The sequence below is a fragment of the Crotalus tigris genome, unplaced genomic scaffold (genome assembly GCF_016545835.1).
Source record: "Crotalus tigris isolate CLP2741 ecotype Arizona unplaced genomic scaffold, ASM1654583v1 scf7180000017625.6296891, whole genome shotgun sequence".
In the NCBI taxonomy this organism is placed as follows: Eukaryota; Metazoa; Chordata; class Lepidosauria; order Squamata; family Viperidae; genus Crotalus; species Crotalus tigris.
The window spans coordinates 1,903,420-1,930,161 of record NW_024096520.1 but is presented as its reverse complement, the minus strand read 5'-3'; the positions used below and the strand labels follow the sequence as shown (position 1 = coordinate 1,930,161).

The window sequence follows — 26,742 nt, the reverse complement described above, 5'->3', positions numbered from 1 at the left end:
AGCTTTTTAAAAAATGCAAGCACAAACGGCACTATGACAATATGCATCAAGGTCTCTTATTTTGAAACTTCATTCAAAAATGACCAAGGCCAGAAAAATTATAAACAGTAGTACTCATTTCTATGAAACTTAGCATAACTGCACATTAATTGGGAAGTATTAAAATACATGGCAGCTTGTGATGGATTTGTGGAAACAAAGGCAGTAAGTAATGCTTAAGGATCATTTCAAGTCAGTTCTGATAACTCACTAAGAGATACCATAATAGCAAATAGCAGCTTAACAAGGCTTGATCCTGTCTTACTGGAAACAAACCTTAGAACATGCACCTGTAGCTTCATCTGTAGAACATTATTCATGTAAAAAAAACAGTATTAGAGAAAAGAATACAATTAATTCGCCATTGCCAGATCTTATTTATGATTGCTCAGAAGTAACTTTTCTGTGAGATCTATTCCCTACCAATATATCTCAGATGATAACCCTCATTTGCATTCACGTAGAGTTGTATGGTCCTGGATGTTTTAATATTGCATCTTCTTAGTTATAAAGGAGACAGGGCCTATCAAAAGCTTCTGAAATTACTTAAGGAAACACGAGTCAGACAACAAGGAGCTGACTTTGTGGGACTCTGGGGTCACAAGGAGTTAGAAATTTAAGCCATTTCTTAAGTATTACCATCCATGCTTTCCTACTGTTGTTTGTATCTTCAGCTGCTGCTACAATTTTTGCTTATTATAAGCAAGATTCAAAATATTAACCAAGAGCAGAGAGTCAGGGAGATATTTGGTATTCTGGATCCGATCTGTGAGTATTTTGATTAAGACTGCCTAATTTTATCCAACTAAGTTTTATTTCATGTGTCTGAGTGAAAACTACAAATTATTTATTTTTTACTTCATTTCTATTGTTGTGGCCAAACATGGTATGATGCTCAATCCCAAGGCTGTAGAAAGCCCCTGGTACCTTGGGTCTTGGTATGAGAGCTTGATCAGAGATATTACATCTTCTGGTTACAGAGAATTCTCAAACTTCCATCATACCTCCCATTGCCCAGACGGATTTCAGTCTGTAAGTTAGTGGCAACGTTACAGGATTAATTTCATGGAGCTGACTACATAGGCACTGTATTTGCTGCACATCTAACAGCTTCACAGAGATGTTTTCTAAAGTCAAGAATGTGCCCCTTGGGAATATAGATGAGTTAATCTGTTTAGATTAACACTTCCAGATGTATGTATCCATTATCATTCGTGTTTCAAATTTTTGCTGCAGAAAATACCACTATAAGCCCAGCAAGGATATTATTTTTTCAGTTGTGAGGATCTTTATTAAATAACTGCTAAATAACAAAAGATGCTTACAAATGAAAGGTAACTTCTAAACTCAATACTTTACAACCCTATTCACTCATTTCATTTCCAGTACGAAATGATCCTTTGTGTCCTTTTCAAAAGAACAACTCTGTTTTATAAAGTTTAAAACTGGCCTTAACAAGGATAGTCTGAAATAGTTCAATAAATTTCTGAGCACAAATTCCTCTTTCAGTAGACAGAAGATCATTCATTATTATCTTTTATTTTGGAATTTTACTGTTATGAGCAGCTGTAGGCATAATAATATTATAAGACACTATTATATTCTTGTCTAACAATGAATAGTCCTCAAGATTCTTGCCATTAGCTTTCCTTATCAGTTACCAGTTGGCACAAAATAATTTTATGCAATTGTGTTCCATATTCAGGATTTTATATTTGTATATTGTTGGTTTTATAACATATGAATAATCTGTTATGTCAATGGTCATCCCTGGTTCTTAAAATGTGCATTATCTTTAGAAAATACCAAATATACAAGAAAAACATTCCTGGTAGTGTATATTTTCCAGTCATTCCAGTGAGCCTACAAAAGTTTCTCTTGTAGTCTAAAAATGCAGTCTTGGAATCTGTTTTATACAGTGTCATACCATTAATCTATGTTATTCTTTCTTGAATATGTTTTTATAGATATTAGACTACCAATCAATCCCTTTATTCTCAGCTCGGAGTATTTCATACAAAAGTCTTTTCTAGGCTTTTTAGTGTGCAAAGGAGGATTTTTGGCTCAGAGCTAAATTCTTCATGTCAAAATATGCAGTAGAATAAATCCTCCACTTTGTCATATCAAATTGTTTTGTTCACTTGATGGACGGTAACCATATGGCTCCATTAAAGGAATGAGATTTACCCTTTTCTTATCCTTGCTGCAGAGTTGGTGGGGGGACCCAAAGCCAAATATGATTTACTTTTTTTTTTCCCCATACTCCTCTGGATATTTATTTAATTCACTATCTGTATGGCTGCCAAATGTATGAATTGTAATACAGGGTAGCTAACAAGGATTAAAAGCATAGAACAGAAATAAAGAACAAATATAAAAACCCACAAAACCACAATATAATACGACTGAGCTTAAACTGCAATCATATCTGCATTCCAAAGTCATTATAAGTGAGCTCAAAATTTTAATGTTATTCTATTTCATTTTTACTCTCTGGGCTCTTTTTCAGGAAATAACTGGAAAGTCTAGATGGTTTTTTTGCTTAAAAGAAAAAGAATAACTTGCTTTATGTTAGTAGCATTGATAACCATCCACTCTTGAAGGTTTATGATTAGATTAAAACTTTTTTGAAATGCATACAACTAGCAAACAGCTGTTATTCTTTCTTTGTACACCAAATTATCATATTTAGAGTAGCCTCAAATCCCTATTATTTCTGCTTCTAACTAGGGCTGAAGCAATTGTACTCAAGGGTAAATCTGCATGTAATTATTCATAAAAATCCAGATATTAAACACCTGTTCAGAAGCTGTTCTCAAAGGGATTTTTTTTTCTTGTCTAGGCACTTTTTATCCAAGCACCACTTCTTCAGATACCTGTTTTAATAGTATTTTGATGATTTACACCCAGCATCATCAGTCAAAAATGCATGCAGGAAATGAGGAAATGATATGTGCTAAACTTGCATCATGCTGAAAAGCATGAGATATAGGAGTGTGAAAATATCCAAACCATTAACAACATTTGAATATGAATGTGATATTCCAGTTAACATAAATGGAACAAACCAAAGAATTGACAAGTACATTTTTAATGATAACCGTGTTGTTTTTGAACCTTTCCCTCTGCCAAGCAACCACGAGTTTTTATATGAGTCCCATGTATATCACATAGACTTCCTTTTCTGAACATTCTTTCCGGGAAAAAGCCTTCTCTGGACTTGATCTTACAGCGTTTGGATAGAAGCCCAGACTCATTCTGATCACTGCCTGCATGATTCCAATTTGCATGTCCCCTGTTTTGTCCCCTCTCCTCAATTTTTAACCTAAGAGTAGGTTAAACTTAGGAGAAAATGAACATTTCAAAAATAGTGTATGTACTTCATATATTTTCTCCCATCCAGAATGTTTGCATCAGGATTTCTGCACAAATCACATTGTACACAGCTTAGCTATACATTCCATTCTCGAGTACAGCTTTTCTTAGTCTTTTTACTTCAGAGGAATCCTTGAAATGATTTCGAGATCTTGGGGAATCTCTGCATAAACATTGCAAAAATTATGAAAGCTTCATAATACAGTTCATGTTTACCCTATGTACTCCAAGTTTTACAATATTGATAACATCAGAAAAGTGGCAGGCTGGCAGCTAAGTTGTGGCACCTAAAAATTCACACCACTGTGAGTACTATCCTGAGCTCTCTGAACGGGACTGGGAGAACTCCCCATGGCCAAGAGTTGCACTAATATGGAAGAAATAGTGAAACAGAATCAGTAAAGAAAGGAAGCCAAAGGAGAGACAAAATGAAATGTGAACAACAAAAAATAAAATTATATTTCAATTGTTTTAAATAATTAAATTGAATTGTTGAATTGTCCTGTGGTGAGTTGTTCTGCTACAAGTTGGCCATGGCAAGTTGACCATGGTGAATTGACCATGGTAACAAGGCCATGGCGAGTTGGCTGCAGCGAATTGTCTTATTCCGCTCTGAACATGGTTATTTCCAAGACGTTTCATTATTCAATTAGGTAGCATCTCCAGTGGATAGAAAGTCTTACCTGAGTAATGAAATGTCTACAAACAAGCAAAACTAAGTTCAGAGAGCACCAGGGACTCCACAGTTCAACCCCAAGCTACAAATATTCTCTCATATTGATTAAACATACACATAGAATAAATTATTTAGCAGTCTGTTACATTAGTTAGTTTAGATGGCTTTTTTGTGTGTCTTATACCATTATAGATGGTATATATAAGAAAATAAACCTTGAAGGGGAGGCATTCTATCTTTCCTTTAACATTAGTTAAATAAAGCCAGCTATTACTGACTTGGTCTAGTGCAGGGGTGTCAAACTGCCAGCCCACGTGCCGGTTGCATCATATGGAGGCCACGCCCATCCCAGCTCCGGCAATGCACGTCATGACACGTCACGTGACATGGCAAGTTTGGCACTCGTGGTCTAGTGGTTAAGGCACCAGGCTAGAAACCAGGAGACTGTTAAAGGACCACCCATCTTCGGCATGAAAATCAGTTGGGTGACTTTGAGCCAATCATTCTCAGTGCAGCCTGTCTTCCTCTATTCTTATGGGGAATATAAGAAGAAGGAGGAATATTAGGTATATTCATCTTGAGTTACTTATAAGATAAATAAATAAATACTTAATTTCTTTTTGTTGCGTAACATCTAAAGTAGTGACCCAGAAACTGCATTTGGTTGACATTACTAAATCACCCTTACTGGACAGCATCCCTCAATCCCGTTGCTAAAAAAAATGGCAAAGCTTGAGCAATATGGAAAATTCTTCAATTATACTGATGTTCAACCTTTCTGTAACAAAAGAAAGCATGCAGGGAGAACGAGGAGCCATTTACAATCGCACCTATTGATTGAAAATCATTTAAATACCACCTCAAATGTCACTGACATTTACTGCTCTGGTTTTTTTTTTTCAAGACAAATTACACATGTTGACAAGTAAATAACAAGAGGTTGCTTATCATGGCAGCTGTCATCTCGACATGCCAATAAATTATTCATATCAGTGAGTTTTATTGTCTTTCCCCAGTGAATGACACGGCAGGTTGAAACGGAGAGATTCTTGGTTGGCAGACTATTACGTTATTAGATCTTATAATGCATTAATACCAGGAAGGAAAATGAGCATTCTTGATCTGTGGGTGTGTTTTTCCCACATGTAGGAATGTGTAAATAGTTTTTGAGTCCATTATCGTGCATTTGTGTGACTCCTCTTTTCATCTTTTGCTCTTTCAAATAATCCTCAAATAAATACGGCTTAATTGCAGTTCTCAGCAGTAAGTTTATGAGTGGTGCATTAAGGATCTCTTAAAATCCTGTGTGATTTGATCTGATTTATTAATTTGTATGTTACCTGAAAAACAAGAAATGGTAAAGGTCTGGAATTCCATGCATTTAGTGATCAGTGATATTAGGATATAGAAAAAACAAAGTTTGAAACTCAGTGGGACTTCTGAATTCAATTCCACATGTACTTATCAAGTGCCCAGTTTCTGTTGACAAAAAACAAAATTGCAGAAGAAAAGAAACTTGGGAAATAAATTGGTATATATAATTACTGTATAAAATTGCAGCATTTAAATAAATGTTGAGTAGGTTAAAAATTATCCAATCAGAATGAAACCATGAGGTATATTTAAATAGAATAGGATTAAATGGGGCAAACAATTAAATTAACAAGGGTATAAAGAAATATTAACTCATAGAGTGGAAATTATTCGAATGTTGAAAATGGAGAGTTGTATTCCCTGCCTTTGCATTCATTCTCTCTCTCTCTCTCTCTCTCTCTCTCTCTCCCTCCCTCCCTCCCTCCCTCCCTCCCTCTCTCTCTCTCTCTCTCTCTCTCTCTCTTTCTCTCTCCATTCTCTCTTTTATGTTCAAAGCCAGTCATGGTGCTCCATTACAATCTATAGATCCGCTTAGGTTTATAGTCATTATTATAATAAGAGCAGATAGAAGAGTGTTAATTCATTTTGTTTATATATTATTACATTTTGAGTTAGTTAAAGAAAAAGGTAGATGCAAGAGAGATAAAAACAAAATGAGATATTGACAAATCTGAAGTTCTAGCTGAGACTGTTCAAATTTCCAAAATATTATTTTTGAGCCCAATACAATTCAAATACGAGGTTGAGCTTATTCCAAAATGTTTTTGTGTTTCCTCAAGGCTCCAGTGCAGTATCCAATAAATATTATGGGCAGCATACAACAATATTCTTTGTGGGGTCTTTGGTGGTCTCTGAGCTTAGTGGATTTTTTGCAGGTCCAACTGAGACAAAACAAGCTAACAGTAAACAATAGTCCAATCAAGGAACCACCAAGACCAGTCCCACGAACACTGGAAGGGCCAGCCACTAGCATATAAAATGAGAGAAAACCCCGCTCCCTTCTAGCACTGATGGTGCTATCTAGTTTGATAAGGAAATGTTTCTAAGAAAACAACCAAGCTCAGAGAGCATCAAAGACTCCATGGTTCAACTCTGAGCTATAGATTTTCTATCAGTACAATATTCTTTGTTGTGTGCTGCGCAGAGTCACTTTATAAATTAGATAAATGAAATAAATTTACCACATGTAAATGTGAATGAATTATATATTAATATTAGGATTTAGATATACAGGTATATCTGGTATATTTACATAATCTATATTATCCTCAAAAATTAATGCTCATTGTGTACTAGGCATTTACTTCCCTCTACCAGTTGTATGATTACATGCACTTCCAGTGCAGTTCTGAATCTATATTTTAGATTTCTAACGACTTGGCTATTATACCTAGAAAACCAGGATATGCAGGAGAAAGGCACAAAAATCTACTTGAAAGTAGCTTTCAGAATAGAACTTGCTGAACAAATTCTATTCTGTCATTGATTATGTTTTATCAGGTAGAGATTATTAACTTTTAGCAACCACAAAAAGAGACCTTCTTTAGGATGATTTGTTCATAGGCTGGCCCTTCATGTCTTCTCTTGGTGCAATCATTGCCATTGTAATGCATCCATCCTCCTTGCCACTGGCTGTCATGTTATTTTCTGTTCCCTTCCATCTTTCCAGCCATTATAGACTTCACAAGACAACTAGTATCCAAACTATGGTAATTAGAGTTTGGTCATTTGTGCTTAAGTCAAAAGTCTAGTATGATTCTTGGCTGTCCATGGTATTCTCAATAGTCTTCTCCAACACAAACATCAATATTCTGCTCCTGTTTCTTGGAAGTCCAATTTTTGCTTCCATAACTGGAAAAATCATTGCCTATGTAAATTTAATCTTTTGGTATAAATATAATTCCAGCATTTGAGTTTCTAATCTTCACAGCTACCCTTCTGAAATGCTTATCTGTGGTTGTTTTTTGAATGCTTGTTCCTTTATTAGTGATCATTGCCCTAAAAGCAGAAGATACCCATAACTTCAAAATCTTCATTGTCATTTCTAAGACTGGTTGCTCAATTATATAGCGTAAATGGGCAATAATGGCCTTTTCTTTCCTAAAACCAGTTTGAACATTGGAGTTGCTATTTCACTGTAGGGCTCTAATCTTTTTTTAATTGTTTTGCTGCCATGTGAAAGTACGAATGTTGTATTAAATCTTTTTTATACTTTCTTCATACATTAGTATGTAGACTGGCCACTTCCAATGTTTTGGCACCTGTTATTCTGCAGGTTTGCTTTTTATGATCTCACTTTTCAAAATTTCCCAAGCTTCTTGAGTTGTGTTCCCCTTGAGGCTTCTCATCCATGGAATCCTTCCCAAGTTTATTGAAATTAGCTCTGTTAAAATCCAAGACTCTAGTTTGACTATGTTCTATTGCTTGTGCTTGCATAATGTTGAATTCCAATATTGCCTGATCCCCTCCCAGGTTCCTGTAGCTTCAACACCTTCTATCATTTCATCTCTATTAGAGAATTAAGTTCAATATGGCTGATCCCCTAGTTCCCTTCTCTACTTTTTAGGAGACAAATTTGTCTGCTAGATTTGTCAGGAACTTGGTTGATCTTCAACTTGGTGCAGAGTTTGTCTCCTAATTGATGTCAGGGTAGTTAAAGTCCCCGATTACTATTATGACTAGTAATGGTAGTTACTATAGTTAACTGACTAGCAAAAAGTTCATTTATTTCCTCTGTTTAGTTGGGTGGCCTACAGTATGCTGGTATAGTTGGTTCAAAACTATACCAATTATTTTGATGCTTACCATATTTCTGTAAGTATTCAATCAATTCCAGTAACCAACTAATTTGGTAAATATTGGGCTATTAAACTTTATCTTCTAGTATTAGAGGGTCTTGAAAATATAGAATATCTTTTAAAATATCTTGGAAATTGACACCTTTATTTATACAGAATTTTAATATATTTTTTCCAACTTTGTTTGGTCTTTTTTGAATCGGTGACCATATGTCTGTTGGCATCCTTTTTCCTAACACTTTTCCTTGGTGGGTTTGTTTTATCTTTAAAGATGTCACAGTAATACTATTTCTTGTTTAGCTTCCCTTTTTGGTATTCTCTACCATCTGTTACCTGACATCCCATTCGCTTTCCTCTGTTTCTTGGTCTTTGGCAGTCTTTTCACATTCATTCTTAACAAATACTTTGATTTCATTCTGTGTTTTCTGTGGTTGTCTGCTATTAAGGTTTAGGATTTCAAAGTGATTCCTGATGTTCTCCTTGAAAATGGTGTCTATGTTCTCAAGATTGTATCATGGGAAGTGGTTGGCTTTGTTCTTTGCTTTAGCTGGACTTTGAACTTACGTACTTGAGCAATCTGTGATCAATTCCATAGTCAGCAACTGACTGTGCATTTGCTGTTATATAAATGATTTCTCCTTGTATTAATACAGTCGTCAATTCAATTTCTGTGTACTCCATATGATAATGTCTGTATATGTAGGAAGCATTCTGGTTCCTAGGAGAATGATTTTACAGTGAAGTCAAAAGAAGTTGATTTCTCTTTCCAAGGTCATAAATTGCAAGTATGTTTTCCTCGTTAATATTTCAAAGTTGGCATTCAGTTACAAACAATAAGCAGCACAACATGCTTTACTGTTTTGTCATTTAGAAATTGAACTTGACCATAATTCTCCATAGCTTCCTGTTTTTTTGCATTGGTGGTTGAGTATAAAATTGCATAATTGTGATATTAAACTGACTTGCCCTATAAATTATCCCAGGAGAAGATGACTGCTTCCCACCTCAGTGATACGAGGGTCGCCAATGGCAAAGGCATTTTTTGGTTAGGACCTCAATTGTTTGGAATAACCTCCCTTTAAAAATTAAATTGGCCCCTTCCTTAATCATGTCTAATGATTATTTTCATAATTAACCTTCTTCCAGAGAGCAGTTGGCAATTAATACTTGTGTTGATCATTATTATTGTTATTATGCTATTAGTTTGGATTGAACAACAGTAGCTCCATCAAACTATAGAATTAAGTTTAAATTTAACTTCAATTTTAAGAGTAAATTTTGGCAAGGTGGGCAACATATAAGTTTAATAATAAATAAAATAAACTAACTTAAATATTTAACTTCTGTGGATATTTTGTGGTTTCTATACTATGGATGTTTTAGTTTTAATTGTTAATTATAATCTACTGGAAATCTCAGGCAGATTCAATGGTATGTAAGTATATTAAACAAATAAATGTCTATGAAGATTCTTAATCATCCAGGCCATGTTTGCCCCAAAGGTGCTTTTTCAAAAGGCAATTGGATTTTCTTGGTTTTTCCTTGAAAACGTTTCACTTCTCATCCAAGAAGAGCTGAACTAAAGAAGCTTCATGGATAAGAAGATAGATGTTTTTAAGGAAAAAAAACCAAGAATGTCCACTTGCCTTTTGGTAAAGCACCTTTGGGGTAAACAGATAAATACGTCTTTAAATAATAGCAGATGAAACGAAGCCCTGTAGACTTCATAACCAATAAGAATGGTATTAATTCAATTCTTCTATTAAAGTTCAGAGCTTTACAATATGACTAAAGAAGGATTGGCAGTGACATGATAGCAGTGTTCCAGTATCTGAGGAACTGCCACAAAGAAAAGGGCTCAACCTATTTTCCAAAGCATCAGAAGGCGATACAGGAAATAATGATGGAAACTAATCAAGGAAAGAAACAACCTAGAACTAAGGAGAAATTTCCCAACTGTGAGAACAATTAATCAATGGAACAGCTTGCCTCCAGAACATGTGGGTGCCAAATTTGGCATGGAGGGAGAAGCTGGCAAAAAAAAAAAAAAAGTTTAAAATGATCCACAGGAATGGGCAGAAAAATGGGTCCCTTTGTGTACCCCAATTAGAAAAGAAAATTTATCGTTCCACTTCATGTCACCCAGAGTGGAATCTGTGCAATTTGCCCTTTGCTTCCCAGTGCACAAGTATATACAAGCATCACAAATGAGATATTTATGTACCATGCTGATTAAACCCTCACATATTAATATATCTGCATACTCCCCGTTTGGTGCCCAGAGAAAAAGTGCACACAGAGATGCAAAATGTTATTTGGTTACACAGGATAAAAAAGAGATGCTTCCTATGGTCCTGTCTACTAAATGGGTTGGGAATAATTGTAGAAGTCTATAACATTGTCTTTCAGTGGAACATAATGTTAAAAATAGATTGAAAAGAGAGTCAAGATTCTCTTGGCCTACATATTAGAACACACAACAGAACCAGAGTAAACCTGGAGGTAGAGAGAAGCCAGCAAAACAAAACAAAACAAAATAGAGGGGGAAGATGGAGTAGCTTTGGTTTGGGACTCTGGAGGAAAAAAAATCCAGGAAAATTTTCTCAAAGCATTCCTATGGGAAAGGCAAAGCTTCAGAATGCTATCAACTTCTCCTCTCCTCCTGATCATAAGACCCAACAAAGAATCTCTACCGCACACTTTATATTCCCAGTGAAGATATGCTCTCAAGCACAATGCAGGGGAAAAGCGTAAACTCACACTGACGCAAAACTTCAAAACCTAATTCTATCTTTTTCTACAATTATTTTTGTTGTTAAATGAAAAAAAAAAAACACAAACCCACACGTTATGTATCTTGTACATTATCAGTTCAGCACTTTTTCTGTGAAGCTTCCAATTTTTTTTTTTCTAACATGCTGTTGTTTTGAGGTTTTTTTGGAATCCAAACTATGCAAAAATAGAAAATTGTGCAGACCAGTAGCCCAATTTATTATTGCATTTCAAAGTTAACCCAGAGAATATTCTTAGGAGTTGCTATGAAATTATTTAATAATGGGCTTGGTTTATGGCTCAGGCAACTTTCACTAGGGTATTTAAATGATGCCAGATGATTTGAGGATTAAAGTCTTTGGACCACAATCTGCCAGAGTTATAATGCATACATCATCAAAGAAATATACTAATAGATGCATCCCTAGGAAAAATGCGTCTAACATTCATTATTCATTCAATAATTTAATTATGCTCATGAAATCTTTATTAAAGCCCAAAGATTTACAAGTTCTGAAGAGAAACCAGTTCCAATTTTTATGTCAGGGGATCTTCTGTATACACACAGTGGCAACACTAAAATTAGAAGTTTTACAAACTCTCTTGTCTTTTAGCTGAACTCTTAGCTTTTCAGGGTTGACACACCATAAAAAACAGACCATTTTTCTTCCCTATGATCAATAAAAAAGTGTATTTTCAAAATGACTTAATATTGATGAAAGTTCACAGTTGCTTAGAGTATTGACTGTATGTCCATAATCACTTCTAGGACAGTAAGTTAATTTAGTGCAGTCGTTTTAAGCATTGAAAAAGAAACAGTAAGCGAAATGTTGTTACTTAGTCTGAAGAACAAAACTGACATTTTACCTTGTTTTGTCCCTTTGCTCTAGGAAGTGGATCTACATCGAGTGAACAGCCAAGACAAGTTTGGTCTTACCGTCTGCTACAGAACTGATGATGAAGATGATATTGGTATTTATATCAGTGAGGTGAGATGAAATTTCCTTAAACAGCAGGAGTCTTTTGACTGTAGCTGCAATAAAATTTTCTTTGGTTATCAGTTTCATTTCTTATGTAACCCGGCAGGAGAATTGGTATATTATTTTTAAAATTCATCTGGTGAGCTAGCGTTTATAGATGAATTTTAATTAAAGATCCACACTTAGTTTTAGAAGGATATCCACAAATTCCCTAGCTGAAGCCTGAAGTATCCATTCAAGTCTTCATTACAAGACCTATTTGTTGTTATTCTTCAGTCAGAAATTAAATAGTGCCTACTCAGGGTTGATTTCTATAGTGGATGCTCTCTTTGTAGACGGATTTCCTAAAGTTGTTTCCAAAATCATGGATATGGATACGGGTGTTTTTCTAACTGCTTGCATTGTGCCAGTTCTGTCTGCTTTTTATTAAATTTAATTATAGAAATAAATAATCGAGTTGTTCTTGTTGAAAACACCAGATTCCTACACCTGCAAGACCTATTCATGAATTACTTGGTTACTTGATGACTTGGTAATTGAATGTGTCAACTGTCCCCACTAAAAGTATTTTTGTTTCTATTGAGATGGTTTAATATGAAAATAACAAGATTAACTAAATTAAGCCCTATTGATTTCAGAATGCCACAGTTAATTTGTAATGGTTGCCCGTTAGTCTGTTGCATAAAAAAAAAGATCAAGTCTTGTGGGACTTTAACCAGTAATAAACATTTGTCTAAACTCTTCTCATCAAATGCATGAAATGTTATTCTAAGTTAGCATGTTTGCATAGTAGCATTGGGATGGGGAGTGCAATTTTAAGCATTGAAGTCTGAAGCTAATACAAGCATATAATATGATATTTACTTGGATGTAGGGGCACATAAAGTTTGCTGTTGTTGTTGTTAATTGCGAAGTCATGTCCGACCCATCGCGACCCCATGGACAACGTTCCTCCAGGTCTTCCTGTCCTCTACCATCTTCTGGAATCCATTTGAGCTCTCGCCTACTGCTTCAGTGACTCCATCCAGCCACCTCGTGCTCTGTCATCCCATTCTTCTATTGCCCTCAATCTTTCCCAGCATTAGGTCCTTCTCCAGTGGGTCCTTCCTTCTCATTAGGTGGCCAAAGTATTTGAGTTTCAACTTCAGGATCTGGCCTTCTAAAGACCAGTTGGGGTTGATCTCTCCTAGGACTGACTGGTTTGAACACCTTGCAGTCCAAGGGACTCGCAGGAGTCTTCTCCAGCACCATAGTTCAAAGGCCTCAATTCTTTGTCGTTCAGCCTTTCTTATGGTCCAACTTTCACATCCATATATTTCAGCTGAGAGAACCATGGCCTTGACTATACGCATTTTTGTTGGCAGGGTGATGTCTCTACTTTTTAGTATGCTGTCAAGATTTGCCATAGCTTTCCTCACCAGGAGTAAGCGTCTTTTAATTTCTTGGCTGCAGTCCCCATCTGCGGTGATCTTGGAGCCCAGGAAAATAAAATCTGTTACTACCTCCATTTCTTCCCCATCTATTTGCCAGGAATTGAGAGGGCCATGATTTTGGTTTTCTTAATGTTGAGTTTCAAGCCAACTTTTGCACTCTCCTTCTTCACCCGCATCAAGAGGTTCTTTAGTTCCTCTTCACTTTCTGCCATTAGAGTGATATCATCTGCATATCTTAGGTTGTTGATATTTCTCCCGGAAATCTTAATTCCAACTTTTGATTCATCTAGCCCTGCCTTTCTCATGATGTGCTCTGCATATAAGTTAAATAGGCAGGGCGACAGTATACAGCCTTGCCGGACTCCTTTCCCAATTTTGAACCAATCAGTAGTTCCGTGTCCAGTTCTCACTGTTGCTTCTTGACCTGCATATAGCTTTCTCAAGAGTCAAATAAGATGGTTTGGTACTCCCATCTCTAAGAACACAATCAAATTACATAAAGTTTACTCATTCGTTTTTCAGCCTGCAAAGATCAAGGAAGCATGGATGAAGTGGGGCTGAAATTTTCAGTTGCTTTGTGAGGAGATAGAAATGGGGGTTAGAAGTATTAACAGAAATAGAACTGTTAAGCACTGCTGAGGCTGAATGCAACTATTTTATAAATAAGTTCAGTAAAGAAAAATGTGCCAACAAATCAATATATTTTTTTCAGCTCTCTGGAAGCCTCATTCAATTGATATTTCTCTCTCTCTCCCTCCCTCCCTCCTTCCCTCCCTCCCTCTCCCCCCTCTTGTGTTTTAAATATGGATAGCTTATTTATGAATACAAGAGAACATTCAAGGCCTATGCAAGTGTTTTCCTGCTTCTAATGAGTAGTGCCATATTTAAAACAAAGATACTAGCTATATTTAAAACAAAGTAATACATTATGACAACATAAAAATGAAAGAGTATACACTCTTGAGTATTCACTCTGCTAGATGCTGCTGGGAGAAAAATTCAGAGCACAAATGCCACAGCAATCTTGTCCCACAATTGTGAACGTTGTTCTATCAGGATTCTCAGCTGCAGAGCAGATAGTAAACATGTGCAACTGAATACTTTACCAACTTTCTTTAGACATTCATATGAAACATACAAAGGTCTTTCTACAATATTCAAATGTGAAACAAATGAAGACTATACTTTAGCTATTTGCCTCAGTAAGCAAATGCCTGCCTAAGATACAGTGGGTAATTAAATAGGAGTGCCTGACCTGGTCTATAAGAATCATGATTAAATCCTACCTACCAAGGTACTGTAGACTTCTAAACCAATACAGTCTGGGAAATCAGCAATTGATGCGTTTAAAATGTATTAAATCCTGTGTTATAGAATTTTAATTTCTCTGTTGGTGAAAAATAAATCAGAAGCTCTCACAGTTGACTGCATTTAGCTGATTCAAATAACCTCTTTATATTTATATCAAAATATTTACAATACCATACATTCTTCTTTACAGCAACATAGCTCAATGAAGACTTCTTACAGAGAGATACAGAGACATACCTTGAGACTGGAAATCCAGCTCCTAACTCAATACCTTTTGCACAGACTCAGTAGCATTTTCTTCACATTGGCTGACAGAATTACCACATGACTCTTCCTGCTCATGAATATTCCAACATTCTGTTTAAAAATTACATTACCCTGAAGCAAGGGAATAAATATTTATTAATTGTTAAAAGCACATACTGGGTGGATGGGAATACAGTTGTATAGCTGCTTTCTGTTCTTTTATAGATTGATCCCAACAGTATTGCTGCAAAGGACGGCCGTATCAGAGAGGGTGATCGCATAATTCAAGTGAGCTCTCAAAATATTTATTCATTTATTGCTTAGTTATATTTATCTTTCCTCTAGGAACTGAAAGCCATATGTATAGTATTCCTTTCTCCAATATTCCCCACAGAAGTAAACCTATTGAGAGAGAGAGAAACTCAGTCAAAATTACCCAATGAGATACTCTGACTGAGTTTCTAATCCAAGCATCTTTCCTATTATACATTAACTTTTGCATTTATTTATGTATCAAATTTATATAACAAGCCATGTCACATCTATGATGCTTGTCTGGATGGCGTACAATAAAACAATCATTTAAATCATATATTAAGGAACAGTGTAAACTATTTAAAAACAAATAAAAATAAGGCGATGGGAGAATGAATCAGCCTCCTACAGACAATGCGCCTACTGTGAAAGGTGCCTTATTCTCCTGGGATTCCAAATCCTGCTGGAAGAAGCAGCGTTTGAGAGATTATACAATTCTTTATGTTCGGATTTTGTACACCACTAAGATTAAAATCTCATTTTAGATGAGCAGCAGTTCTGGTGACTCCATGGGCCTATCCATGTAATTTTCTTGGCAGAAGTAGTTTGCTGTTGCTGCCTTCTGGGATTTTTTCAGCTTCCCTAGTCTAGATTTTACCAATCATATTTTGAAAGTCCCCCTGGAGAAATCCCACCAAAACAGTCTCCTGGTGAAAGGGCAGATGTGAGCCGTTTTAGGCCAAATGCAGTTGTATTTACTCTCATAGATCAACTATGAAAGGCAAAGTGTTACTTGACAGCATTATGTTTGTGAAAAACTACCTCAGGGGATAATCCAAGAGTCTCTTAACACTGGTGTAATGTTATTGAATTTGCCATCATATAGCACTTTTAGCAGGCAAAGAGATTTATAATCCTTATTTTATTCAGCCTCACAACAGTCCCGTGAATCCCAAATGTCACATTACTTTTTGATGCAATAAAGTTTATGTGGCAAGAAGATGTATTTATCTTTCCAGCACAAAGTTTTAAAATTAGATTTTTCCTTGACATGGAAAATCAGCTCATTCCATGTTAAGATGCTCCTAAAGTAGGAACTGGGTTTCCCCTCCCCCTACAAAACATTAAACACTGTAGCTGCTTGATTATTTTGGTGAACCAAAAGAAGAATGTAGGCAGTGAGTGTGAGGTAAATTCTTTCCATTTTAGAGATTCAGAAAGAAGATGAAAAGCAATACTTAATCAGTGGTTTTGGGGAATGCAGAATTGAGCTCAGATAGTTCTATTTGTTTCATGAAGCTGCAGGTTGTTCTGATAAATTAAATGCCGTAAGCTATATATTGTATACTCTGTCTACAATCAGAGTAATATATCTGTCAAAAACATCTATATAGCAGCAGGTTTTTCTAGAAATATGCCTTGCTGCACTTTCTAAGTGATTGGAGGGGGTGACAGAAGTTTTTTTTTATTATTTTCTCTCATCAGATTAATGGAATTGAGATACAGAATCGAGAAGAAGCTGTAGCTCTTCTGACCAGTGACGAAAGCAAGAATGTCTCCTTACTCATAGCAAGACCAGAAATTCTCCAGGTATTCTCCCATATTTCAGTTACTGATATGATATTATCTGTGTTTTACAGTAAACAATCTTTTCTGATGATAGAAGTTGATCAAGATGTAAAAGTATTGTTGAATGTATCAATATATTAAGCCAATGTACAGATGTGTGTGGACCCTTGGAAAAGCTGGATGGCTATATTCCAAGGGACAGTCATTCTTCAAAAGGTCTATCTATGTCAGTGGCTCTCAACCTTCCTAATGCCGCGACCCCACAACCGGTCGTAAGTTGAGGACTACCTGTATTTCCCTGCCCGGGAGTGCCGCCCCCTGCGCCGGCCGAGGCGTAGCTGGCAAGGGCAGAGACGGTGCAGGCCAATCTCCAGCTGGGCCACCAGCTGGCCCAGCCCAAGGCAGGTAAGGCACCCGCCAGGCCCTATGCATGCCAGCAACCCTCCCTGCGCTCGCCGGCCTCCCACCTCCCAACTCTGGCCCTCTTTTACTTACTTTTAGTAGTTGCTCAGCAGGGAGGGAAGCTTTCCAGAAAGTTCGCCTTGCAGCACTGTTTGCAGACTGGGGCTTTTGGCGGGCTCAGCAGGGCAGAGACAGCCTGGACAATTCCTATTGGCTTTTGAAAGCCAATAGAATTAGACTCTATTCAAGAGAGTCTATTCTATTGGCTTTCAAAAGCCAATAGATTCTAGTAGCACAGCTAAAGAAAAGGGGGAAAAAATGGCGGACTGCCTTGTTTGGCGACCCCCATGAAATGGTCGTTCGACCCCCAATGGGGTCGCGACCCACAGGTTGAGAACCGCTGATCTATGTGGACATTAAGAGCCAACATGAAGTTGAAATCATTGATTAATAAATTAATCAAATATATATGAGATATATATTGATATATGTGAGTTCTACTCTCCTGATAGAAGTAAAGGTCAGGATAGAAACTAGTGCTACAAAGAAATGATTTGCGGAAATAGTAGCACATAGTTAAAGAAATACAGAGTGGAATGATTTTTTTAAAGGTCCTGGTGGTAAGGAAATGGAATACCAAAGAGTTAATGTGGAAAAAAATGTTTGGTTATTTTATTATTATTTTATTATTTTTCATTTTTATTTATATAATAAGTAGTGAGAGAATAGATAGCAATAGATATAATATTTTACATTTGCAGTAGCTATTTTGGTCTTAGTGGGTGGGATAGGCAGTGCTTCATCTCATCAACACATGATAATGACATTTATGGAAAGTGACTCTGGGTGGCTTACAATTAAAATCATGAATATAAAAATATTTAAAACGCTAAAACATTAAGTCAGAGATACGAAACAAAAGACAAGGTCAATAAGGTGGTGATATCTTCTCTGTTAGTCTGCCAGCCACCTCCAACATTGAGTGCCCTCATAAGGATCCCAAGCCAACTGGCAGAGCCAGGTTTTAATGCCCATCCAGATGGCTGGGGGGGGCATATCTTATCTCAGGCAGCAAGATATTCCAAAGACCAAGGACCACGGCAGGAAAAAAAAATCTCCTTCTAAACCCCCACCAGTCAAAACTCTTTGACCAACAGGGCCCTGTAGCATGCCCCTTCTGCAGGACTAAATGGGGTGGGCTGACACCATTGGGGTGAGATAGTACAGTCTATGATTTTGCACATGACCAGAAGCTTCTTCTACCAGAAGCTCACTGAACACAGTTTGCAAAGCATAATCGCTGAACGGATGCGCTCCTCTAAACTTTTCAGTCCCAATAGATAATAACCCTATATATTATTGCTGCAGATGTCCATGTCAGAAACCATCTGGATTTTTTTTCTTCTACCAGTAATAAATTTATTTCTAGGAATTAGTGGGATGATGGGGATCCTGAAATTTGAGAGGGAAATTTAGTGGAGAATTATTTACTGTTCTAAACCGGGATGACAGCAGTGCTTATGCTTACTGTACATTCTGCACTTGAGATTCACAGCATGGAAGAAACTTAGCAGGACTTCTCTGGCAAGATTACTCCAAATAACGCATAAAGTTTCCCAAAGGGCCATTGCTAAATGTTATTTAGTACAGCTAGGAAATGGAGGTGAACGCTGCCCTCTAGAGTTAGACATGATTGAGCAGGGGAAACCTTTATGGTTTTTTTATTTATAATATTATTAAATTTATGTTCCTAATAACCCTGTTTGGTTTATTTCCTTTACAGCTAGATGAGGGATGGATGGATGATGACAGAAATGATTTTCTGGATGACTTACATATGGACATGCTAGAGGAACAGCACCACCAAGCAATGCAGTTTACAGCCAATATGTTGCAGCAGGTAAAAACCACTTTTGGGCTAAAAGTCTGATGGGCGTGTTGAAAATATGGAGAACATATTGTGGAAACTTAGTCAAACTTCAGGCTGCAGGTATACAGCATATCTTATGTGGTGGGTGTAGCCTGTCACAAAAACGTGTAGATCAAATGTAAGTTGTGCTCACCCAACTATCACTAGTTCCGATGATCTTCTCCATCAACCCAACTTTTTAAGTTTCTTTCAGATTAGGTGAACACCTTTCCGTAGAAAAAACACTGGCTTGTAGCTACCATTTTCATTTTGGTTTTCTAAATAGGTCTGAGTCAAAACCAGAAATACTGTTACAAATAAAGTCTACGGTACAAGCTAAACCTTGGCTTAGCATGAGTTTGAGATTGCATTTGTAAAAAAAAACAAGCTCTGTTATGTCTTAAACTAAAATGATTTAATTTTTAGCTGCCTGGAAAACTGTCTTTTTGTAAATGGCATTCCATTATTGGAAGGAAGGCCAAATCAACCTTCCTTACCAGAAGATCTTAATAAACAGTGGCCCATTCCATACATAAAGATTAAGCTAATAAAAGAAATCCTGCAGTTTGCATGTTAGTTTTGCTTTTTTTTAAAAAAAAAAAAACACCCCTTCTTAATTTTCTGTTTAGAAGAAGAAAAACGAAGAGGACGGTGGCACCACAGATACAGCAACCATTTTATCCAACCAACACGAAAAAGACAGTGGCGTAGGGCGTACAGATGACAGCACTCGGAATGATGAGAGCTCCGAGCAAGAGAACAATGGCGATGATCACGTTACTTCCTCAAACACTTTGGGAAGCCAGAAGAAACTCACTTACAGCCAGGACACACTGGGCAGTTGTGACATGCAGTTCAGCAATGAGTCATTTATTTCAGCTGATTGCACAGATGCAGACTTCCTTGGCATCTCAGTGGATGAGTGTGAGAGGTTTCGTGAACTGCTGGAGCTGAAATGCCAGGTCAAATCCACAAACCCTTACAGCCTATACTGCCACAACAGTACTCTGGATATGAGTAAAAGTGACCATGAGAGTGTGGACAGGGAGCTGGAGATGCTGAACGAGGAGCTGCGTAACATTGAGCTAGAGTGTCTTAATATTGTGCGAGCCCATAAGATGCAGCAATTGAAGGAACAGTATCGAGAGCCGTGGATGCTGCATAACAGTGGCTTCCGCAACTACAATACCAGCATTGATGTCCGCCGACATGAACTCTCAGATATCACTGAGCTCCCAGAAAAATCAGATAAGGACAGCTCCAGTGCATACAACACTGGTGAAAGTTGCCGAAGCACACCACTCACATTGGACATCTCCCCCAACAACTCTCTTTGTAGGACAGCAGACACGCTTACTTTACAAGGCAGAGAGGGGGCAGAAGGCACTCTGAAACTGTTGCTGCCTCGTTCAGAAGACCAGGAATCCGGCCTGACTAAACCACCTCCTCCCAAAGATGCTGACCTTAGCCAGCCATTAGAATTCAAGGAAATGAAAATTAACGAAGAAAGCAAAAGCACAGTCCCATCTCCCAAAGCTAGTGGGGCCTCTTTGGCCTCCTATCAGCATTCTCCATACAAGCATGCCCATATTCCAGCCCATGCCCAGCACTACCAGAGCTACATGCAGCTGATCCAGCAGAAGTCCGCAGTGGAATATGCACAGAGTCAGATGAGTTTGGTGAGCATGTGTAAAGACTGGAACTCTTCAAACCAGAGTGAACCCAGGATGGAATGGAAGGTCAAGGTCAGGAGCGACGGTACTCGCTACATCACCAAGAGGCCAGTCAGGGACCGGCTGCTGCGAGAGCGTGCTATAAAAATCAGAGAGGAGCGCAGCGGCATGACAACAGATGACGATGCCATCAGCGAAATGAAGATGGGCCGTTACTGGAGTAAGGAGGAACGGAAGCAGCATATTGTGAAGGCCAAGGAGCAGAGAAAGCGGCGCGAGTTTATGATGCAAAGCCGGTTGGAATGCTTGAAGGAACAACAAGGGACTGAGGATAAGAAGGAAATGAATATCATAGAACTGAGCCACAAAAAAATGATGAAGAAAAGAAACAAAAAGATATTTGACAATTGGATGACAATTCAAGAACTCTTAACCCATGGCACAAAATCACCAGATGGGACAAAAGTTTACAACTCTTTCCTCTCAGTGACTACCGTATAATTTTTCTGTGCCAAAGCTAATACGTAAAACCCTTCCGTTGGGGTAGAGATTCTTGCCTCGTTCAATGTGGCAACACTTGTTTTGTTTCTTTGTTTGTATATAAGACACGTTCATCGGATCTATCATCCAAATGGAGAATCTGGGTTTCTCAAACATTTTCAAAGAGGAGAGAGACATCACCCACCCCAAATCTCTGAAGGCAATACTGAAGAGGCAGAGCTTATTTGGAATACCAATAGTACCTTTTTTTTGTAACTTGTTATCCTTTTACATAAAGTGTTTTAAAATAACAGGAAAACATATTAATCATACTTAACACAGGTAATATCTTTTTATTCATATATTCATATTTTTAAAAAGGTTACACATGCAGAAACGCAATGACAACCTCAAATATGTATTTTTAACAAGGCAGTATTTTGCAATATATCTTTGCTAGTAGGTCCTTTTTTTCTGCAGAGATTGCTGTTTTAATCAATATTTTTAGCTGAACTAGCAGACCCTTCATAGAATCGTTTTGCAGTAACATATCACACCAGCTGTGTCTTTGGAGTTGTACTGGCTTGCCTGGCCATCATGGTACCTATGATAGGTAAACTAAATACAGCTGGCAGATAGGATAAATCCTGATGTACCTCCTTAGATTTGAAGCCTAATTGGAATAATTTAGATTGCACTGGCTGGACTGGTAGTATTAAAATCTCACTGTGATTCCTATAAATATTTGGGTAACTACAGTCTGTTTCAACAAAATAGCCAGAGATAGGTCATTGGGTTAAATTGTAGAGACTATGGAGGAAGCTTTCCATAAAATGTACAGGGACAGGCAATACCTAGGCACTGAAAATATTATGCATATGACTCTTTAGGACTCTCGCCAACAGCTACCCTTTTTCAGCTTCTCTCTCTTTGGTTTCTGAAGGAAGAAAGTAGGTATCACTTGAAAGAGCAGAAGGCAACTACTACATGCTGCAGCTCTGAAAGGTTTTGAAGTTTGCCAAGGCTGTGGCCTGTTGAACGAATGTGCATGTGTGTCTAATGGTGTTACAAAACCAATTGTGTAATTTGAAATGCCAATTGTAGTAGCTGTCAGCTTTGTAGATTTGAATGTATTGAAATTGAGAGCAGTTTTCATGGGAAACATGACTAGTTATTAACAAGTAAAATGGAGTTAAAATAAATTATTGTTTTATATTTCAATTCAATTGTAGTAGGCTGTATTTTGTCTGTTTTAACCAATTATCCGCAGGACTGCCACTACATGGCCTTGCATTGTTTTGTACAGCAGTACTGAGATTTCTCTAGCTGAGATTGTTGAATATGGGTTCATTCTTAGGATTGGTATGCACAGTTTGTAAGCACTGGGAATAAACATTAAGTTTAGAATAAATAAGTCATACTGTGTCACAATCTACTTTGAAGTTTCTCAGAAGCTTCTTTCTCTGAAAAGAAGATTCTTTTGTTGATCATCAATGATTTTTTTTCTTTCATTTTTCTCTTGTTTGTATTTTTGAGCCTAGTTTATTACTGTAGTTGGCAGAATTCTGCTTTTGGCATTGTTTGCTTTTAAAGGTCTACTCTTCATGTTGATCCTTGAAAATATGCAGAGAAGAGCAACAGAGATGATAACGGATCTGGAGGCTAAATTGTATGATAAAGGGTTGAGGGAGCTAGGTATATCTAGCTTATCAAAGAGAAGGATTAGAAGGGGAGGACATGGTAACTGTCTTCCAGTACTTGAGAGACTTACAAAGAAGAGGGGATTGACTTATTCTCAGAGTGCAGGACAAGAAGGAATGGATGGAAGTTTGTTAAAGAGAGATCCTAGAAGCAAGGAGAAATTTTCTGACAGAATAATTAATCAATGGAATAGTCTGTCTCCTAGGATTGTGAGAGCTCCATCACTACAGGTTTTCAAAAATAGACTGGGATGGTATAAGGCTCCTGCCTTGAGCAGGGGGGTTGGATTAGAACAGGGGTAGACAACCTTGGCTCTTTTATGACTCGTGGACTTCAATTCAGGAATGCTGGGAATTGACATCCACGAATCATAAAAGAACCAAGGTTGCCTACCCCTGGATTAGAAGACCAGCAAGGTCTCTTCCAGCCCTATGATTCTGTGTGTCAGATTAACCAAATGAAAACATAAACAAGAGAATTGCCTCAATATCTTTTTCTGAATACTCATGTGCGTTTGTTGTTTGTCAACTTCAGTTCAGCATTTAACACAATCATTCCCCGGCATCTAGTAGACAAACTAAGCCTTTTAGGCTTAAACACTCCTTTGTGCAACTGGATTTTCTTACAAACAGGCCCCAATATGTGCGAGCTGGAACAAATATTTCTAACATTTTCTTGAGCACAGGTTCTACTCAGGGCTGCATCCTAAATCTACTGCTGTTCACTCTGTTGACCCATGACTGTTTGCCACCAACCATATTGTGAAGTTCGCTGATGATACAACAGTAGTGGGCCTTATTCATGATGACAGTGAGGGTCCTTGCAGCAAGGAGGTTGAGGGTTTGGTGAACTGGTGTAAGGAAAACAGCCTAGTTTTAAATACTGGAAAAACTACTGTCGGTTTCAGAAAAGGCAGGCACAGTCACACTTCTCTGTGCATTAATGATTCACCTGTGGAGATGGTTACCAGCATCAAATTCCTGGGTGTGCAGTTAACAAGTAGGCTGGCTCGGTCGCTCAACAGAGAGACCCTGGTGAAGTGGGCACAGCAGCGCCTGCATTTTCTGCGTTGCATGAGAAAAGCACATCTTTCTTCCCCTGTCCTGACCACTTTCTACAGAGGGACGATCAAGAGCATCAGGGTCTGGTTTGGAAGCATCACTGCTTCAGACAGGAAGGCGGTGCAGAGAGTGGTGAGGAGGCTGAAAAGATCATTGGCAGTTCCCTCCCTTCCATCCAGGACATAGCACATAAGTATTGCTTGAGCAGGGTCTGCAAGATTGTCTAGGACACTACACATCCTCTTCACAACCTGTTTTCCTTGTTACCTTCTGGGAGGAGGCTCCGTGGTATCTGAAGCAGAACATCCAGTTTCAATCACAGCTTTGTTCCATACAGTATTAACCTTGCGAACTCTAAAGCTTCCTCCTTTTGTTATGTATTCAAGATGGACGGCGATTAATATTTATATGTTACTTATATGTAAGGGTATAGGTCTATACATATGTTATATAGAGTATGTTTTAAATGTGTGTTATGTATATGTACACTTTTGAGAGCAAGCAACTAAATTTCATTTTTAATGTGTGCCGTTGTGCTCACAGAAAAAAAGACAATAAAGGTTATCTAATTTAATCTAATCGTGAAAACCCAGATGGAAATCTTATTCTGTCTCTTAAGTATTTTTTGAAGAGGTCACCTCCAAACTGGCAAGCAACACTGCAAGGAAAAACTAATCTTATATTCATCTCATTATTTCATTCATTAAATTTATATACCATTTGGCTGAGTTTTGTGTTTTCGTGGCTTACTTTAATTAGTCAAGAAAATAAATGATAGCTATGGGGATGATGAAGCCTCCAAAACCTTATTAAAATCTTCTAAGTATCTAAGCATGCAGTGTTCATGGGAGTAAGTTCCATTAAACTTGCAGAAACTAGTAGATAATGAAAAAAGTGATCTGCAGAATATTATTTTTATAAAAACAAAATTTGACATTTCCATGCCTTCACTTTCCTGTATGGTAAAAATGGCAGAATCCACAAAAGCAGAACTTGTTCACCAGTGCTGCCAGCCTTCTTTAAATAAAAAGACATGCTATCACGTATTAGAAATCACAACTGCCTAGGGGCTACTGGCTGGAGAATTAATTAGGATTATAAACAGAAAATATGTAAATTAATCTGATCTTCAGTGGCCTTTGGAAAGAGGTTACTAGATTTTTGTTAGCAAATTTTCTCAAATGTCTGGGAGCCACACAAAAGGAAGCCATCAGCAATTTAAGCTCCTTTACTTCCTTTGATTTCAATAGAGTTCTTTGGGGAGGGGCAGATCCCTATGGAAAACAAACTAATTAAGAAAAGACATTGTCACACAAAAAGGGTGACTATCAGAGATAGGAACAGTGTGTGTATTTTCTTTTTTCTCCTCCTTGCCCACAAAAGTGATTACATTTAAATTGTTTGCACTGGAATGACAAAAAGATTAAGTCAGGTTGTCCTTATATTTTCTCTGCAACCCACATTCCCTGTATAGCTTAGCAAAAGAAATTTAATTTTCATGGGAAAGCCCTTGATGAAATTTTTACATTGTGCCTCTATATTTTGAATAGCAATTTACATTGTGAAGTGAAAGGAAATACACATTTTTAAAAAGTGCCTAAGAAAAAGAAATGATTTCTAAATTGAAAACCCAAGAGAGCAGACAGCTTATTCCCACCTCTTTTTGTGTACTCAAAGTTAGATCCACCGCTCCAATCTACAAAAGTTTAGATTGATTATCGTAAGAGGAAATATTTTAGTATCAGGTACTCCCTTCTGAGAAGCAGAGCAGAAAGGAATTGTAATTGTAGTGGTGATGATGCTGATGATGTGATAGCAATGACTTTTTTTCATTCAAGAAAATGGTTTACAGCAGTGTTTCCCAAACTTGACAATTTTAAGGCATGTGGACTTCAACTCCCAGAATTGGGAGTTGAAGTCCTCATGCCTTAAAATTGTCAAGTTTGGGAAACACTGGTTTACAGAATCATTGTTGGAGGTATAAAAGTCACATAGTCACTTCTGAATCACTATCTTTACTTGCGGCTATTTATCAGAATTACTTTGTTTCCTATGAAGAATAAAGAAAAGGTGGGGTGAATCACTGTTTAACATTTTAATATCCCACTTTTACTAACTGTATTCTCGTAACTCATGGAAAAAGCATGAAGAGGAGGTGTGCATTTCTAGAGATGAACATTCACCTGTAAGTCGCCTTGAAATAGCATGTAAGATTATGCAGTGCTGCTACAACAACATTTCAGTATATGCAGATATTACTGGGCAGAATGGAAATTGTTCTAAAATCAGCCTTCCTTCAGCTATAGAGACCCAGCACTGACTCAGTACGATAGTCTAGGAAGCCATCACCAGTTTGACCATTTTCCCTCATGAACTTCTATCAAATTGTTGAATGTATTAATTTTTGCCAGTATACCCTCAAATTGAGAAACATTTGAGAGGCTGTCACAAAGAAGGAAACCATCTGTTCTCTAAAGCACTGGAGAAGTAATGGATGTCAACTGGAATGTTTGTCTTCAGAAGTTGTGCGTGCTCTATCACTGGAGGTTTTTAAGAAGAGAATAGACAACCATTTGTCCTGAATGGTATAGAATCTCCTGCTTGAGTAGGGGGTTGGACTAGAAGACCTCCAAGGTCCCTTCCAGTTCTGTCATTCTCTATTCTGTAAATACTCTGGCTTCCAAGTAA

At 37.4% G+C, this 26,742-nt stretch overlaps 1 protein-coding gene across 3 annotated transcripts in view; it reads left to right on the top strand.

Moving 5' to 3' along the window:
- PDZRN3 (PDZ domain containing ring finger 3) overlaps positions 1–22,727 on the top strand; it is a 209,035-nt gene extending 186,308 nt beyond the window's left edge. For all 3 annotated transcript variants that reach the window (XM_039333586.1, XM_039333593.1, XM_039333604.1), the window contains 5 exons: positions 11,925–12,023; positions 15,230–15,292; positions 16,745–16,849; positions 19,014–19,130; positions 19,769–22,727. In XM_039333586.1, coding sequence (XP_039189520.1) covers positions 11,925–12,023; positions 15,230–15,292; positions 16,745–16,849; positions 19,014–19,130; positions 19,769–21,313 — 1,929 coding nt within the window. In that variant the 3' untranslated portion in view covers positions 21,314–22,727. The remainder of the gene's footprint in view (positions 1–11,924; positions 12,024–15,229; positions 15,293–16,744; positions 16,850–19,013; positions 19,131–19,768) is intronic.
- Positions 22,728–26,742: the final 4,015 nt, after the last annotated feature.